Source organism: Enoplosus armatus, chromosome 1 (genome assembly GCF_043641665.1).
Source record: "Enoplosus armatus isolate fEnoArm2 chromosome 1, fEnoArm2.hap1, whole genome shotgun sequence".
Taxonomy (NCBI): Eukaryota; Metazoa; Chordata; class Actinopteri; order Centrarchiformes; family Enoplosidae; genus Enoplosus; species Enoplosus armatus.
Genome location: NC_092180.1, coordinates 17,640,205 through 17,659,187, shown reverse-complemented (window position 1 = coordinate 17,659,187; position 18,983 = coordinate 17,640,205). Strand labels below are relative to the sequence as shown.

General features: G+C 40.2%; 1 protein-coding gene across 1 annotated transcript in view; it reads left to right on the top strand.

Moving 5' to 3' along the window:
• The window catches only part of csmd1a (CUB and Sushi multiple domains 1a), a 281,553-nt gene that overhangs the window by 243,922 nt on the left and 18,648 nt on the right, over positions 1 to 18,983 (top strand). Inside the window, exons 51-61 of the mRNA XM_070906253.1 lie at positions 968 to 1,156; positions 1,248 to 1,433; positions 1,700 to 1,897; positions 3,337 to 3,510; positions 5,571 to 5,744; positions 6,030 to 6,203; positions 8,081 to 8,269; positions 10,083 to 10,259; positions 12,266 to 12,451; positions 15,716 to 15,892; positions 16,998 to 17,183. Coding sequence (XP_070762354.1) covers positions 968 to 1,156; positions 1,248 to 1,433; positions 1,700 to 1,897; positions 3,337 to 3,510; positions 5,571 to 5,744; positions 6,030 to 6,203; positions 8,081 to 8,269; positions 10,083 to 10,259; positions 12,266 to 12,451; positions 15,716 to 15,892; positions 16,998 to 17,183 — 2,010 coding nt within the window. The remainder of the gene's footprint in view (positions 1 to 967; positions 1,157 to 1,247; positions 1,434 to 1,699; positions 1,898 to 3,336; positions 3,511 to 5,570; positions 5,745 to 6,029; positions 6,204 to 8,080; positions 8,270 to 10,082; positions 10,260 to 12,265; positions 12,452 to 15,715; positions 15,893 to 16,997; positions 17,184 to 18,983) is intronic.

Below are 18,983 nucleotides of genomic sequence, written 5' to 3'. Positions count from 1 at the left end.
GGAAGCTCAGGTGACTGCAGGGCTGATGAGAAATGCGAACAGGTGTTTGGACGGGTGGGGCAGTCAGGTGATGAGAAAAGGAGGGAATGTCTGAGGACATCTGGTGGACAGCTAGAGGAAGGCAGGTCTGGGGAGTTGAAGGGAAGAACATGGCCTGGAAGCAGTGAGCATGGGCTGGAGACGGAGGCCAAGGGGAACGGAGGAGCAGACTGTGGCAAAAGTGCTGTAATAAGATATAAAATTAGTGGTGCAGATAGAATTGATTGATTTTAGAGCAGATAGAGTGAGCAAAAGAGAGGCCATATGACTCATTGGGGAGAGGGAGACATGAGATACATCGTGAAAAGAAAGGTTTATAGATGAAAATGAAAATTGCTGAGTTACTCTGTTGTCCTGACTGGAGGGGTAAAGTCATTCCACCAACATGGAGCCAAAATGGAGAAGAGCCAAGACCAGGTGGAGCAATGACCACATCGGACAGGGAAGAGAGAGCCAAGTGGCCCATTGTGGCGTGTTCTGCCGGATGTTTAGATCATTCTCCATGCTCTAGCTGTTGAGCTTTTATACTCAGTTCCACAAAGACATTGCATTACTTGGAAAAGTTTCAGGATAAGGATTATTTGCTACCAGTTTTAGTGTTCTGTTAGTGTCAGTAGCTTGGTCACAGGTTTGTGAATTGCTATATGTTGACTAAACTCACTGACACTGTTACTAGCTGTAATGCTAGAAGGGACATTGATGATATTTGATATGTCTTTTATCCAGAATGCCTTGTAATGGGAGTGTCAGTGCCATAATGTTGGCAGACCCATCTTTTTTCCACTAACAAACCCATGGAGATAACTTTCAATTGTCTCTCATGCTAATTATTTTAGTATAGTAAATTAATTACACCATACAGGTACTTAGTAGAGTTTCCTGTGAACTGAGAACACAGAACACACAACACTTTTTGCTGTCTCTCCAGCTGCCTACTGTAGCATTAATGATCCTCCAGCGAATGGGGGCGTGGTCAACCGAACGAAACTCCATCCAGGTAGCAGACTTCAGTTCTATTGTAACCGTGGTTACCGCCTCATAGGCTCAAGCAACGCCACCTGCAGGCTCCACCCCAATGGGCTTTTCCAGTGGGATGCACCCTCACCTTTTTGTCAAGGTAAATTTTTAAACACATTCTTCCACTCTGATAAACAATTAAAGTTTGAGAAGGATTCCCCTAGAGCACTTCTCTCTTTGTGATGCGGCAGCTATCTCATGTGGAATCCCCCAGTCGCCAGGCAACGGCAGCTTCAATGCTAACCAGTACACTGTTGGTAGCCAGATCACCTACCATTGTAACCATGGTTACCATCTTGACCCTGGTGTTTCAATGACAACAGTGTGTTTGGAGGATGGCAGCTGGAGTAATGCTGCCTCAGCCCCCAGATGTCTACGTAAGTATTTTTAAACTATGATTTGAGAACAGTCAAGAAGTGAGTTGACAAAAAAAAGTTAACTCAAGGTCCACTAACTAGCTATTTCCAGAGCGCATCTCGCAGTCTTCCCCAGTGGACGGAGTGGAGTTTGCTCAGTTTTCATGGTTGTCATGTGGTCTCAGTAAATAGCTAATGGTTAAGGACACAAATGAAGCTTGAAAATCATTCAGAAAACAATGTGAATGTTCTATATTGTTCTAATTTGATTACATTTTATTTTCCAGCAATCCATTGCCCCAGCATTGAGGGCACCTTGACAGATCACATGGCCTACCGCCTGCTCTCTGGTAGGTCAGGAGAGTTTGGTTCTATGGTGATGCTGGAATGCTCAACGGGGTACTATTTGGGTGTGGGGCATCGGACTCTTCGCTGCCTTGCCAACGGGACCTGGGAGGGGTCAGATGACCCAGCTTCATGCAAGAGTAAGTATTGATACAAACATGAACACCATCATGACTATCCTGTGCAAAAGAAATCTCAACTGCTACTGTCAGATTTATTTTGCTCAAAATCATCTGACCCCTTCCCCTGTTTGCAAGTTGATAAAACTCCACTTTGATATCATGTTTTGTGTGCTTGTTCACCTCCCTCGGCACTCGGGGTGACATATAACTTTATTTATGAGTCTACACAGACTCATATCTAGGAGCCATATCTAGGATTTTATTATAAGAGGTTCCTTTTTTCATATTCACGTACAGGAAATGCTTCACACTCCTTTGTACTTTACACTGCAAAAATCATTTTTAACTTCTTATATGATGTTCGTTACCAAAATCAATGACTTTCATGGATAGGGAAGATAAACCATATAAACGGGATAAAAAAAAAGAAGCCTCATACACTCACACAGAACATATGTAAGCAAAACACTATTACAGTTGCTGCCACAACCTGTCATGAATGAGTTATGAAAAACAGGGTACCCACCCCGGTACAAGCAAAGCAGCTACAAATGTCAGAGAACGTTATTTCTCTGATAGATTTGCTTCCTGTGTGCCAAGAAAGCATGGGCTTTGCAGCTAGTTTGAGTTGAAGCAGGGCTGTGTATAATACTGGCTGCTACAGGTCTAGTAGGTTTGATAGCAGAAAAGGGACAGCTTGAGAGAGAGATACCACTTCTTTTAAACAAGATAACGATCTTAACCACTGCATATTGTCTTGGGACTGTGATAAGTATTTTAAACTGAATGCAGCCTGTGCTTCCTAAATGTGGGATTTGTGGGCAATACTGGAAGACTGCTTTTTAAAATAGAGTGTTACTGTGCAATGTGCCTTTGCTGCTTATCTCATAAAGGGAAGTTGTAAGAGATCATTGTAACCTTCATAGGCTACAGAATTTCTTAGCGTTGCATAATATATGACATGCCAATGAAAAAGTGAAATACGTATACTATAAGTTTAAAAATGATTAAAAATTGAAATCTCATATCATTATACTAGTGGTTTTTAAACTTTTTTTTGCTACATTTTCAATGTATTTCTTCATTTTTTCATCCAGTATTTGAGTTGACCTACCTAACACTGCAGCAGCTCTGAGGGATTTGCCAATGTAACAGAAGTGTCTATTCGTCAACTTGGCCAGTGGTTTGAAAACAGTGTCTCAAAGGATATTAAGGAAAAAAGATCTTAAATCTTCTGACCTAAATCTAATTCAGCCAGGTATTGTATTGGAAAAACTACATTTATAATGTTTAAATTCAGGATGGCAGTCTATGAAGTCTTGGCAACATAACCCACTTCATATCTAGATTTTTGAAAGCATAGAAAATACAAAAGTACCAGATGGACCATTATGTTATGTAATATCTAATTGTCAGTGTCTCTCTGTATCAACATGATCTTATCATATTTATTTTAGTCATCTCCTGTGGTGAGCTTCCTTCTCCACCCTTTGGGACCAAACTGGGGACGTTGACCACATTTGGAGCAACTGCAATCTTTATGTGTAACCACGGTTACACACTGGTGGGGTCACATGTCAGAGAGTGTGGTGCTAACGGGCTTTGGAGTGGTGCAGAGACCAGATGTCTAGGTAAGGCTGATCAAATGTGAAAAGATGTGCGTTGTGTTGTGGTTTGTCCTGCCCCACTTTGGGATAAAAAAATAATAAATCTGATCAATAATCGTAAACCTAATTAAGTAAATTCAACAGGTTGAATGGTGTGAACCATTGAAACCAGAAGAGAGGCTTGGTCTCATCTTGCACTACAGACCTCTTGTATCTTTTCTTTTGTACATTTCTAAGTGCCTGGTATCAACAGTCAGACTGGCTCTATTTTCAGTCGTATATGATATAGTAATGCCAGTTTAAAGGCCAGTATGTACAAAATATAAAAAGGCATAAAATGTGATTAAACATATTTCTATTAGTCTGCCGTATGCAGTGGTATCACTATATTGTGCACAACTGGTGTAGATAGGGCTGTGTGTAGGACTTGTGTCATGAACCAGTTGAAATGGAAATGTAATACTTACGCACTTAAGCTTTATTAATACATGGGGTTACTACAGGTGTCTAGGTAAGGTGCAGCAATGAGTGAGATAAACTGTGCACATGCCTCAGTAACTCAAATGATCTGCTATGGAGACATTTTATTACTTAATACATTAAGCACTGACCAGAGATGATTAATCCTGATTTTACATGCACACTCTACTCCAGTGATTCAGCCTTGGAGTTACATGCCTGAGTAAGAAGCCTCTTTCAGGATGCACATTTTATGTGATGGCGTGTCCGCCTTCATATTATTATTCTGACATTATGATGCCAAGAGTGGAAAAATATATACCTAAACTTTAATGTAAGAAAAGTTAACATTTTAAGTCACTAAATCACAATTTAAACACTGCTACAAATGTGAGTTTTATGTGGTTAAATGCCATTTAGCGGTACTGCATTCAACACAGACCGTACATGTACTGGGTTTGGATTGGGATTAAAAAATTGTACATCAGACTGTTGTTTATTACAGGTGGCAAGTGACCAGCCTTGATGTGTGTGAAGTCCTTCCCCATGAGGTGTTGCATTTTTAAGTGTTACATTGTTCCCCTTTTAAGTCTATTTTTAAAATATTGTGCTTATAAAACCCCCAAAATGCTGTTTAGCTCATCAGCTTTTGTATCCAAAATCTGATTTTATGGAATTGTATTCATAATTTATTGAATGAATGTGTCTCTTTAAAGTAAGCAAAACATCTGTCCCTCACAATTTTGGAAAAGCCATAATTTGTATTTGTGTTGATGGCGCAATAAATCACAATTTGCTTCAGAAAAACCCTCAGACATGTTTACTACTGTAAACAGTTTTGGTATTCATGATATCTTTTATGTCTGGTTTGTCCAAGTGATTTTCTGAAATTAGACTTCTTGGATAATGAATCTGATTACATGGTATTTGGAACAGCAGTAGAAAGGAAGAAAGAACGTAATATCTTTACGTAGCTTTACCTCAACAGTAATCTCCAATGAGTTTTGCAAAATAATCAATGTCCTCGATGCCTTTTTTTTTTTTTACAGCATTAATCATCATTCAAGAAAGTGTATTAAATCATTTGAAAAATGCCACACATAAAAAATAAATTACTAGACCTCAATTATTGACTTCATGAGGCACAGAAACATGAAGCGAGGGATTGACTGTGATTGGACTCTTAATAGTTGAAATGGTATTGAATACAATTCAATGATTCTCCACACCTAAGCTCTCAAGATGTGTCCTGCAATTTATGTGCTCAAGTTTTAAGAAATCATGAAAGGATGTGGTACTTCAAGGCCACTTAGAGAGCTCACAGAAATCGTTTAAATGTGCTGATTTTAACAGACCTTAAGTGCATCTGTGATTGCTGAATGGTTAGGACAGCAGTCACGGAGCTGCAATGACTTTGAACATTGATTTGCAGATGCGTTGATGACGTCACTCCCCCAACATTCATAAGTTGACAGTCTAACTGTTGGGACAATGAGCTAGAGGTTTTTAATGTCGGAACTACGGGAACATTGATCCAGCACTGATGACGTCAAAGCCCAAGATAGGGTTTGTTTAAGTTGTTTTTCACTATTCTGCATTAATCTCTATCATTTTGTCTCTTCTAGCTGGTCATTGTGACTCTCCAGATCCTATAGTCAATGGCCACATTAGTGGAGATGGCTCCAGTTACCGTGACACAGTGGTGTACCAGTGCATGTTAGGATATCGGCTAATGGGCACATCAGTCAGAATCTGTCAGCAAGACCATCGGTGGTCTGGAACAACACCCGTCTGCGTCCGTAAGTCTGCACTGTATGATGATTTATTGCTCTTTCATTAATGTGAAAAGCTCAAAAGATTTTTTGTATTTAAAGTAAATCCATTACACTCAAGAGTCTTAAAAGAAGTAACGCATTTTAGGCTTTTCGGGGGTTTAAATTGTTCCTTCAATGACTACTTTTTCTGCAGCATCTATATGTTCCTCCAAAAAGTTGAAAATATCAAGTGGAAAATACCCCAATGCTGCACATAATACTTTTTTCCACGCCTCAAATTTCTCATCATACTTCTCTCTACTCCCTCAGCTATCACTTGTGGTCACCCTGGCAACCCAGCCAACGGGCGGACCAATGGCAGCGAGTTCAACCTCAATGATGTCGTCAACTTCACCTGTAACAGAGGTTACATCCTCAGTGGAAATGCTCGTGCTCAGTGCCGACTCAACGGACAGTGGAGCAGCCCCCTGCCTGTCTGCAAAGGTCACAAACACAAATATTAACACAGAGTTACAGACTTAAACCCATGTATGTCCCTGTATATGCTTTAGTTGAATGAGCTCTTCAGATTAGAGTCCATAGGAGCAAGATGAGATGGCGATGGTTTTTCTTATGGTTCACCTCTGGTAAATGTTAAGAATAAGAAAAAGTAGTTATGCACACATGCTTTGTCATTGTGGTGGATGACTGTTTCCAGTGCCTTCGCCTTTGTTTTCACTTTCAAATCATTTGATTGAGATAACATAGTTTTACTGATGTTGCCTGCTCCTCAGACCCTAGCAGTTGGAAAGTAAAATGTCAGCTTAAAAGGGAATGATGGCCACAATGACCAAAATTAGACCCAATCTGTACAAAAAATAAACCCAACATGCATTTTAGATGGTCAGCATGTATTCAGTATTTATTGGCCCGATTTGCTTCTAGCTACAGTATGTCAACTGGAACAGTTTTGGCAGAATCTGCTGCCAGCAGACTGTAAAATTGAGAATTGAATAATTGTGGCGTAAAGACACACTTACCATTGAACTGTATTCATCCACAATCAGTATGGTGTGTGTGTGTGTGTGTGTGTGTGTGTGTGTGTGTCTCTAGATAGGTTAACAAATTCATATGTGCACACACGCACACACACAGCTGGGTACATGTCCAGAGACATGTTCCTCTCCTCTGCTAACCATGCATGTTCGTTACACTACAAGCCTCCCAAGACCTCCAGTAGTGTAACAGTTATGATACACTACAATACGCGCACGCACACACACACACACACGCACACACACACACACACACGCACACACACACACACACACACACACACACACACACACACACACACACACACACACACACACACAGGGATTCTGCACAGTCATGAGAGCAGATCAATACAACATAGTTGCTCACATGGGTTTTCCATCGGAAGGATTCATCCTCGCTCCGTCTCCCTCACTTTTTTTCTTCTCTCTCTCTCTCTTTCTCTCTCTCTCTCTCTCTCTCTCTCTCCCAGCAGCAGCTGTCAATTATGAGACTGAAACTTTCTTTGTTCCCATAGGGTGCCAGACATACACACCATGTCCCCCATGGACTTGAATTTAAGTGAATGTCAGTCTCCCCTGTGACATGTGGAGAAAAAAAACTCCACTCTTATTAGACTGGCATCCACCCAGAGAGCAGGGCAGAGTAGAAGGGACCAGAGGAGAGAGTAGAGAACAAAGAAGTGCTCCAGAACACAGAGCATGGTATGAACAAAAGAGCAGTTTAGAGAAGAACAGAACAGAGCAACAAGGACAATCTGAATTTATAACACTGTGTTCAGGGTTTAGTACCCTACAAGTACTCAACCCCGTCCTGTGTTCTGGTGGTTGTTCTGTAAAGCTTCAGCTCCATCATGTTGAGAGTCAGGCGGTTTTGATTAGGCTTTGTTTTTGACTCATGCAAGCTGACTTCACAGTTCACAATATCTGTGTACAAAATCCCTCCCTATTTACTGTCCACCCCAATTTTATTTGGGAGCATCCATGGCTTTTCCATTTCTTTCTGCTAACAGTCCCACAATGCAACATTTCACAGATGCAAAAAAATACATTCATGCAACAGTCCACTTGTCAAGGGTGACACAAAATGATAAGAATCAATGAAGGACTGAGTGATTTCAGACACAACTAATTAGTTATTTAATCTGTTATGGTCATCTGAATGATACTATTCCAAATTAGATATAGAGTGTTTGACTTCTCTTCTCTTCTCTTCTCTCTGTAGCATTAGCAGTAGTATTTGAATACTAGTTGTCTTACTACAATCCATATCCATCTATAACCATGTGTACCATTTGGACCTAAACAACCTGCTCTCTTCTGCAGTGGTGAACTGTTCGGACCCGGGCCACGTGGAGAATGGTGTCCGCCAGTCTGGCCTACGTTACCCAGAGGTCTTCAGCTACGGTGTAACTGTGGCAATTCATTGTAAACGAGGCTTCTACCTCCTGGGCTCTGCGCTCCTCACATGCCAGCATGATGGACGATGGGACCGACCGATCCCTCACTGCCTAGGTATGGATGAACAAATGCAGGTAGTTGGAGAATGATTTGAAGTGAGAAAAAACAATATCAACACAAGCTTAGGAGACACATGAGACGGAAGCAGAGACCAAAGGAGCAATAGATCGACATTCATAGGCCTATAATGAAGGTGTTTGTCCTATTGTGAACAAGTAACAACTTTTTGGAATTCAACAAAAAATATGTCTACAAAAGTTTGTAGTAGTCATAGGCAGGTGGATTTCTATTTATTTTTCTTTGTATTCGTCAGGAACAGTGATTTGTGGAGTGAAACGGCTTGAAGAGCCACTGGGAGGAAGATGAGGGGCGAATGAGAAACTGAGAGAATAAGAGAGGGTTCAAAGGAGAAAATGGGAGGGAAGAAATCATAAAAGGAGGCAGAGAGTATGAAAGAATCAGGCTTAAAGTTTGTGGGTGTGTATGTACAGTATGTGTGTGTACAGAAACAGAAAAAGGTGAGCATGTGTCTCTTAGGGCAATAGGCGTTCTTGTCAGAGAGCTACCTTGGCTGATAGAAACATAGAGATTAAACTAGAGAGCGACAGAGAGAAGGAGGCTCATTCAGAGATGGAGAGAGAAACACAGAGAGGCGAACAGGACCGCAGAACGAGGACACAGCAACAGAGAGGTGGAGACAAGGAATCAGACAGAGAGGGAGAGAGAGGGCCAGACACGAGTGAGACGCTGGTGTCTGTGCATTGAGCATTACATTCGAGAAACAAGGTTTTATCGGAAAATTGGGGGGAGAGGGGTGAGGACTGAGGGGCAAGGACAGGATGGAGTAATACAATTTAGGGGTAAGGGGAGATATCGGAGGACCAGTCATTTGGCAGAAATAGAAAATCGTGAGCAGTTTCATATCTGTGTCCTCCAGAAACCTGTGTCGATTCTTCCAAAATTGAATCTCTTCTCTGATGTCCGCTGCTTTGACACTGTGGAACAATTTCTACTAGTTTTCTGCACAGAGGAGGGGGAGAGAGTTTGTGTTTTTGTATCTTAAGGGAATTTAATTTGAGATTATTGGTTCTCTCTCTCTCAGGCAATTCAGTTAAACTCAATAACAATAAACCTTACTGGCATGACTGTATCCTGCCATGCAGTGTAAAAAAGCAGTGTGAGTTCTGTTTAATCATGTGTGTATGTAAATTATATTGTAAAATTACAACATGTATAAAAAGCATGCACCTAATGCTTCAGGCCCATACCACATAACTGCAACATCCTCAGTTTGATTCCAGCTCAGGAGCTTTGCCGCATGTTATACCCTGATCTATCACTCCCCACATTTACTGTCTCTACTCTCTACATGAAATAAATGATTTAAAAAAGCATAAGCAAAGAAAACCTACTCTGTAATTTTCAAGTTCATAACAGATTTGTAAAATAAATGTTAGGTAAATTATTGTTTTAAAGACATAACAAGTTTCTTAAACTCAAATAAACAAAGATAAGATACAAAATAACTTTTTTGTTAAGTTTTTTCCCCACACGTAATGAATATTTATCCTCTGTGTATTTTGAACAGTAAATTACAAAATCTTTGATGTAGTTCACAGACTCTTTCTTTCATTCTCTGTTTCCTGTGTGTGTACTTTGTCACAAACTCACACACAAAAAGAACAGACACTTGCGTTAACCCCCCCCTTGCCGTAACCCTCTCCCTCTAGCTGTCTTCTGCAGTGACCCAGCTGCACCACCTAATGCAGTAGTATCTGGAATCTATAGTTGGATACAATCCCACACACACAAACACACACTAACGCCCTCTCTCTCTCTTTCATTCAATCTCTCACTGCCTCTGCAGCTATTTCCTGTGGTGACCCCGGTGTACCCCCTAATGCAGTAGTATCTGGAACCCACAGTTGGACGTACAGTTCGGTGCTGCAGTACTCCTGTCTGCCTGGAGGGATGCTGGTGGGCAATGCTACTCGCCACTGTCAGGAGGATGGCACGTGGAGTGGAGCGCCACCATACTGCACTGGTAAAGACACACTGGTCGACTTTCAGCTGGTAGAATAGCAGAGCGTCGTATTGAGTCAGTTACATTGTCATACAGGCTGTTCAAAATGGAGAGATATGTTGGCTGCCTGGTTAACAGAGTGTTTATAAAGCTAAAGCAATAATCCAGCAATCACACCCACTGAAATCAACAACATCTACACTGACACTGCCAACAGGGAAGTGTATATCATGAAATTACAAGAAATGCTATAAAAACCAGCCATAAAAACAATTGCCAGAGTGAGCTTAACGGATGATGCTATACATAGATGTTATACACACATAAGTATAAATAAAAACTACTAAAGAACAACAGGAACAAAATCTGAAAATGAAAATGAAACCTGTTAACCTGTTAGAGATAAAATTGTATCATCTTACCTGCACGGTGCAACGAGAGTGAACCATGTCACGCAGGTAAGTCAGTATGAAGATGTCTTCCGTGTGTTGACATTACTGCATAATGTCACCTGTAGCCTACACTGTACTATATGACAATAACGGGTACTAACTAGAGCTGACACGTAAATATGATTGACAGTCGGGGTCCCTGTGCGTTTCTGTATTCAGATAATGACAGTGGTAGACTGTCAGTTAGGCCACTGCATACTATAGCTGAAGGTTATTCTTCACGACGGTATACAATTTGTAGTGTAGAGACCTTAATCTGGCCACATGAGAATGTGTTACAGGACTTTGCAGGTTTCTACAATTAAACATAGATAACATAACAAACCAGAAGAAACAAAAGCCACTTAACCCATTTACTTAGTACAAACTATAGCGAGCTGTTTGTATCTTTGATTATAATTGCCTATCTTCTAGCTTACTGAAAACAAGCCACTCTATGACCATACTGGCCTTCCATCGCATCTTCTTTGCTCCACAAAAACATTGCTTTCTGTCCCACCTACATAAGACATAGAAAGAAAGTGTTTGGATATTTGTCAACATCTTTTTAAACAGCGTAATGCAAAAGTCAAGTAATTGGCTTGCTACTACTATAGCTGGTGCTGTTATGAAATAAGTCACCATTTGACGATCATGCAAGCGATCTGGAGAAAGTAGTGTGTCATTGTTATTATCAAAGCATTAATTTACAAATACATAGAAATGAACATAATGTGTTACTAGTATAAACTGAGCGCCTACTGTATAACGTGTAGGACCAGGAAGTCCTGGTTTACTCAGGTTGTAAGTGCTGTTCTACGGTAGGCTTACACAGATCCCAAAACACTACAACTGATCATTCCCAAACCCAGCATCAACTGTCTCAACAGCTGAAATGCAATAAGCTTACTCTGCTGGCCTCAAAACAGAATGCTCAGCAGGGCAGAATCCATCCTGCAGCTGAAGACCTCATTGAGATGCAAGACGCTGCATTTGGAGCTGTACCCTGTTAAACTCACAAATCCCTACCGATGGAATTTAAGCTGCTAAAATTGTGACACGCTCAGTGCTTTTAATGCTAGAACAATTTGGTATAGCCTAAATGCAAAGTACAGTTCTTCTTCAAAGTTTGTGTGTCTGGGTGTGTGTGTGTGTGTGTGTGTGTGTGTGTGTGTGTGTGTGTGTGTGTGTGTGTGTGTGTGTGTGTCACTGTATATGAAAGACGGAGTAGGCAAAATTATTGTTAAGAGATGACTAACATCACAAATGCTTTTTAGTTGATGTTGTTGGCCTGTTGCATGAATGCACACATATACTTTTACCAAGAGACAGCCTCCTAACCCAGTGTTTTACCATTTAGTTACATAAAATCACTAAAACCTATTAGGAGACTAATCAATTGTTACAGCTGTTGTTTCACATTAACTGTATCAAGTGTATTTAGATTTTCTGTGCATGTGAGTACATGTGTTTCTATGTTTGGGTCTCATCAGTTCAGGACAGTGTGGGCGTCCTTTGTTGCTTCACTGGTGTGCATGCGTCTGGCTGTTGGTGTGTGTTTGGTACATTGACTTTATGTCTCATTTCTCGCTATAGGTGTAAGTCCAGGAATCTGCGGAGACCCAGGGATCCCTCCCCATGGTGCTCGCCTGGGAGGGGAAGAATTTAAAACAAAGAGCCTGCTGCGTTTCAGCTGTGAGGCGGGATACAGTCTGGTTGGCTCAGCAGAGAGGACCTGCCTTCACAATAGCACCTGGAGCGGCACGCAGCCTGTGTGTCAAGGTGCGCAAGCGTGGCAATGACTTAATGTGACTAATGTCGCTATGTAAAAATTTGACTCTATTGAGAGATGGAACAAAAGTCATGAGACACCTGTACCACAAGTCACACTTCCAACGGCAAACTAATCGCCTTTATTTTTCATAGAGATATCCTAGCATCATCATAGCACTTGGTTATGTATTATTGAATATCAAAGCATTGAATTTATCCTGGAGTCAAAATAGATATTAATGGGGCTGGCACATATTCTATTTATATGCTCCCTTTATTGACCCTGTTTTATAGTGAAATACTGCTGCTGGCTTTATACAAAGGACTTTAATTTGTGCTTGCAGAGCATGTCCGTTTACAAAACATCATACATTTTGATAACAAGTTATCCCTGTCTCAAATGGGGTTACCTTTGGGTCCCAACTCAGATTCTATAAAACATTTGCTGTAAAAATAAACATTTCTGTAAATTGAAGCTGTGCAGATTTTGTATAAACCCACAGTGCATTTGTTGCATATGGACTTAATTATTCAGCATTTTATGTGAATATAAATCAGCTCAGCCTCCAAAGTTGAACAGCTTAATCTCTTCTTTGGAAAATACAGTAGCATCAGGCTACTTGGCATGCTAGTGACAGTAAGCAACTAATCCATTTCCAAACAGCTTAAAGCACATTACATACATTGTACACTGTACATTGTACATTATATATATTGTGTAAGTGAAGCCTACACATTGCTTATACATGCATGAATTGAGATGGGGGAATGAAGAAGAAGTAAGTATATATGTATAGTTAAATGTAGTATATGTATCCATTTAAATTAAATATTTAATAAATATTTATAGTACATTTTGCCTTTAGTGGTGATCTAATATGTTGACTAAATTCTCAATAGTCATTCAACAGAAAAAAACTCCAAATTCACGTATTGTAAGAGGTTTATGGGAGTAGCAGTTTGTAGAAAAAATATGGAGATTCAAGTTTTTGTGTGTGTGCATGTTTATATCTGTGTGGCCCAGATACAAGGGATTGAAGTGTGTCACTCCTAACTGACTGAGCTGGATCTTCCACAGTGCTGTGGTAATAAAGTGCGTCCTATACAACAGCAGTTTTCAAAGACACTCTTTAAACCCATGGGGGTTTAGGGGAAATTACAGTGGGTCCCCATAGTGCTGTAGAGAGAGTCCTTAGTTGTGAATAGGGAAAGTAACACAGGCAAGCAGCTACGTTAGGTAGGCTGAATAAAACACTGCTGACATTAACTCCATTGTTCTCTGACGCAGATTTTAGATTCATTTAGATAGATGGGCTGTTCAAGCAGTAATTTGAGTGGATAGGGGGAGGAAGAGTGAGTCATACGGTTTCAGTGTACTCTTCTATGTTGTTGTGTGGCTGTGACCCTAAACACCACCAGTATACTAAATATAGAATGCTGAAAAGCCCCTGAGAGGCCACACTGTCTTAAATGAGAAAAATCTGCAGTAGATATATTTATATGAATAAATATATTTTGCTGCTAAATCGCAATGTTTCATACCAAAATGCTGTATATTTTGTTCAACTTTTTGCTGATTTATATAAAAAGTAATGCCAATCTTAAGAACATTACTACATAGAAAGTTTTCATTTTTTTAAATCTCTCAAAATGTTAATAGAAACTCCTAATGTGATTTTCCTTCATGCCAGCAATCAGTATTTTCAGATTGTATCTCATTTTGGAAAACAAGCTCTTAAACAGTAACAACCCTCTCCCAAAGTTATGACAATTAAGTACTGAATTTTACTTCTTCTACCTCTCTAATTTTGGTTTGCCTACATGTACTGAATCACTAACATCAAAATCTAGCCCTCTACCGATATACACACAAACACACACACACATACCTTAGAGGTGTATGTGTTTGTGTGTGTGCACCAATGTCTGTATATGTGTAACACTAATTATTTATGTCTGTCTACAGTTGTTTTTCATTAAGCTAATAGTGTTTAAAAGCTGATTCAGAAAGGACGAGACATCTATCACTGAGACACAAACACAAAGAAATCCATACACACAAATCCGTACAGAAACACACACATACACAGACTGTTGCGCACAGCATGTGTACTGATAACACTCACAGCCACAAACAGTAAACTGCCGTAGACACACACACAGTTTTGCATGAGGTGCTCCACCTACACACTCTATCACACACACACACTCTTGGACAGAGCTCTTAAGGGCTCTAACTAATGAATCCCATCAATAGGTGTTTGATTGTTAAAGGCTGTCAGCTGTCATGATCTTATTAGTGAAATGTGCTGTGGTTGGTTGCTAATTCCTGTCTGTCCTGTTAATGTGCAGTGCCAGCAAACTAAAGATCGATGGACTAGTTTAGACCAGAGACGTGGTTCTTCCCCATCTGCATTCTTGTGTCCTCCCAGACAGTTTTGTCTTACAATCTACCAGACCAGCAGTGGTTCAAAAACAAAGACAGCAAAAGATGGATAAAGAACCTAGCCCTTTGACTTGCTGGGGAAAAAAACTGCTTCTTGTCCCATAAGAACAAAAGGGAAGCCCTAAGATTCACTGCGAGAACAATGCGTTGTGTAGGCTTTAGTGTAGAGCCTGTTGGAGCAGCTGTGAAGATGAACATCAGTGTGTCGTATCGTGTCAATCATGCAGCCAATCTCAAATTATAAATATGTATTCTCTGCGCTCTCATCGCTGAGACTTTGTTCTCCCCAAGATAAATCGAGAAGGACATTATCCACAAGTACTGACTGATAATTAGCTTTGCAACCCAGCTGCATGACCAATGCTTCTTCTCGTATTTGTTTCTTCCACAACTGTTGGACGTCTTACGATGATGAGCTTATTTAAAACACTGCCCACACATTTGCAGACAGCATGTCTTGGTTTTTAACAAGAGGCGGAACCAGGCAACAACCGTCCTTGGAGCAGTTTCAGGCTCACGGCTTTGCTCAGTGGCACTTTGGCAGTTATGGACGCTGTTGATGTATTACTAGCCTCCTGCCAGCTTCTACCACACAACCGCAATACTGTACATCTGCCATTCAATGGAATCAATCCAACAACCATTAGTTATTAATCAGCCTCACTACCTCAAAGACATATTTGGAGTTATTTCCAGCTGACCCCAATGATACTCTCATTATTGCAGTCCACAGCAGATCAGCCTTGAGTGACAGCAAGACAGTAATGCTCACACTGATATTATCACTGTGATTAATCACTGCTGTTTAATATTTCCTCAATTCTCAGCTGTATCCTGTGGTAACCCTGGCACCCCAGCACACGGCAGAATTGTCTTCAGTGATGGCATCACCTTCGGCAGCTCTGTGGCTTATGCATGCTGGGATGGTTTCAAAACATCAGGCCTGACCACCAGACACTGCACAACAAATGGGACATGGACAGGACAACCTCCAGACTGCACTGGTGAGACAGGTTTACTATCGTTGCTTCTACTCTTACTATTACAGTTTATTATTGTTGGTAGCAGTAGGGGGTGAATGAAAAATTAGCAAAGGTAGCTTCATAAGCTGTAGAAGTACTACTGCAATAATATCAGTGTCGGTGCGTGCATAGTCGTGTTTTTCTTTTAGTAAAGGATCCAAGAGGAGGAGGAAAAAAACTGCTTCTTGTCCCATAAGAACAAAAGGGAAGCCCTAAGATTCACTGCGAGAACAATGCGTTGTGTAGGCTTTAGTGTAGAGCCTGTTGGAGCAGCTGTGAAGATGAACATCAGTGTGTCGTATCGTGTCAATCATGCAGCCAATCTCAAATTATAAATATGTATTCTCTGCGCTCTCATCGCTGAGACTTTGTTCTCCCCAAGATAAATCGAGAAGGACATTATCCACAAGTACTGACTGATAATTAGCTTTGCAACCCAGCTGCATGACCAATGCTTCTTCTCGTATTTGTTTCTTCCACAACTGTTGGATGTCTTACGATGATGAGCTTATTTAAAACACTCATTCACAGTAGGGGGTGAATGAAAAATTAGCAAAGGTAGCTTCATAAGCTGTAGAAGTACTATTGCAATAATATCAGTGTCGGTGCGTGCATAGTCGTGTTTTTCTTTTAGTAAAGGATCCAAGAGGAGTATAAATTGTGCATGAACTGGGCAACCTGCTGCTGTGCAGGTACAGAACTGTACAAGGGTAAGTTTGTTGTGTCTGAGATTTTTAACAGAGCCTGTCAGAGGTTTGGGAAACAGGAGCAAAAGAAGGTGGGAGGTAGATGAAATGAAGCGGAGATGTACTTCAGGAAAGTTAAGGAAGACAGTCTGTGAGAAAGTTGAGTAGGCGGATGAGGTTAAGGGGCAGGCAGACAGAAGTACAAACAACATTTTTTCAGACTATGTCAGAAAACACAGTAAGTTATAGTAAAAATATTGGATCAGATGAGATTGATGTGTCCAAAATGTTGCTGCCCTGGTACCCTGCTACACTACTGCACCATCTGACAGATAAACACTCTACATGCTGTATTCATTCTGCATTCATTCGTCCTGTAAAAATTCTCTCCCCTCCTATAGTGATCAGTTGCGGAGACCCTGGGCCAGTACCCAATGGGATCTACCTAGGAAGTGAGTTTACCTTCAACCACACGGTGACCTACCACTGTAACCCTGGTCACCTGATGGAACCACCTGGATCTGGACGCAGCATTCTGCGCTGCACTAAAGATGGAACCTGGAACCAAACCAAACCCAGCTGTAAAGGTAAAAAGAACTAACACCCTGAATAAATGCTTCCAAATTAATACTGGACAAGAGCCGCAACTTTTGAGTTTATCTAGAGATCCACAGGCTCGGTGCAGTATTTCAGGAAACACTCACTGCAAATGGATTTGATGGTTTCCAGTCCAACCGATACTTCTCCTCTTCTTCTTTTATGGCTGGCACCAGTTTTGATATTTCCTGAGTTTTAAAAGTCAGATTTTTTTTTAAATAACTACAACAAAACAAGATGGAGATACTGAAAAGAAAAATAAATAAATAAATACACATGAAAAAGACAGAACAAATAAACAAAAAAATAAAAAAGCAAGCAATTTGTCATAGTCAGTTTCAACATTTAAGATTCTCATTAATTTGGTTATTAAAGAGTTTGACCAAAATATTTACTTAAAAATAAACTTGTCAAAATCAAAACCCTAACAGCAAACAGCAAAATCATACATATGTTTTAAGATGAATTAAATTAATTTCAATAACAGCCATTAACAAAACTACATAAACAAAATAGAAGTCAAAACATGTTAAAATTCAGCCTATCAAACTAACTATAGTGTACTATAAAAATTGAAGTAAGTAGTAGAGTGGGCAAACCTGTATTATGTACATTAAATTAGCCCCTTCCCATTGTGATCTTTTGAATAATAATAATAATGAATAATCAATCTTTATGCAAACTTGTATCCTTAATACAGTGATCCTTTTTTTTGTCAAAGAGATGCAAGCTACAGGAAAGCTTTTTCAAAGTATTATTGATTTCAAGATACTGAACCTGAAATAGCAAGTATATGTAAAGTACTCTGCAATTGAACACCATTTAAACATGGGCTGGAAGAAGAAAATGTAGAGAGTCTCAATGTCACAGAAACCTTCTAATAACAACGTACTTAACAATGAAGAATAACAGGGGTAGTTATTGTTATAGAGCCATGCAATTGCAGCAAAAAAAGCCCCACAAAAACAAGTGACAATTTAAATAAGAACAATAGTATTTCAATGCGAGCTGGCATACTAAAATAACAGATTGTGACTTTAACAGTACACTAGAAAGAGGCCAAGGGAAGATTAACATTGCTCCTCACAAGTGTTAAATGATGGTTTATTTCCTGAAACAGATCTTTTTTTCAGAAGCACAAAGGGGGAAATAAAAAAGAATGCATTAAAATAAAATGAGTCACAGTTTTACAACAGGCCATATTTAGAGTTTAGACTGTGATACTCAACAACAGTAAAAGGGAATGTTTCCTGAGATCCTCCCTGCCGCTTCTTCCCACAAACAGAAAATCTCCTGCTGGCTCATGCAGTTGCAGAGGCTTTGAACTGAGATGAAAAAACTGAGAAAGCCGGCAGAGAGGCTACTGAGAGGGAACCATAGAGAGATGCAGAGAGAGGGAAAACAGAGAAGTAAAAGATACTGTAGGTGATAGAGAATGAGACCGGGGCAGGAAATTGAAAAGAGAAAAATTAGAAGGAAAGAGGAAGAATGGGAAAGAGAAGGAGAGATACAGGCAGGGAAAATGCTGCAAGTCCTCTTTCTCTGTCTGTTTCTCTTCCTCCTCTGTCTTTCTTCTTTTCTTCCTGTTTAGGTTCCACTTCAACTGTTCACGTATTTTTGTTCAGCTCCCCTGTTTTCATCCCGTCTGTTTTCTCCCACTTCAAACAATCCACAACTCTTCATTTGATCCTGTTTTGGAACAACAGCTTCTTCACACACAGAAACATTTTGAATGAAGGAGTTGTAAGTCATGAAAGTGTAGCTTGACAGGCAAAGTGAATCAAGTGAGG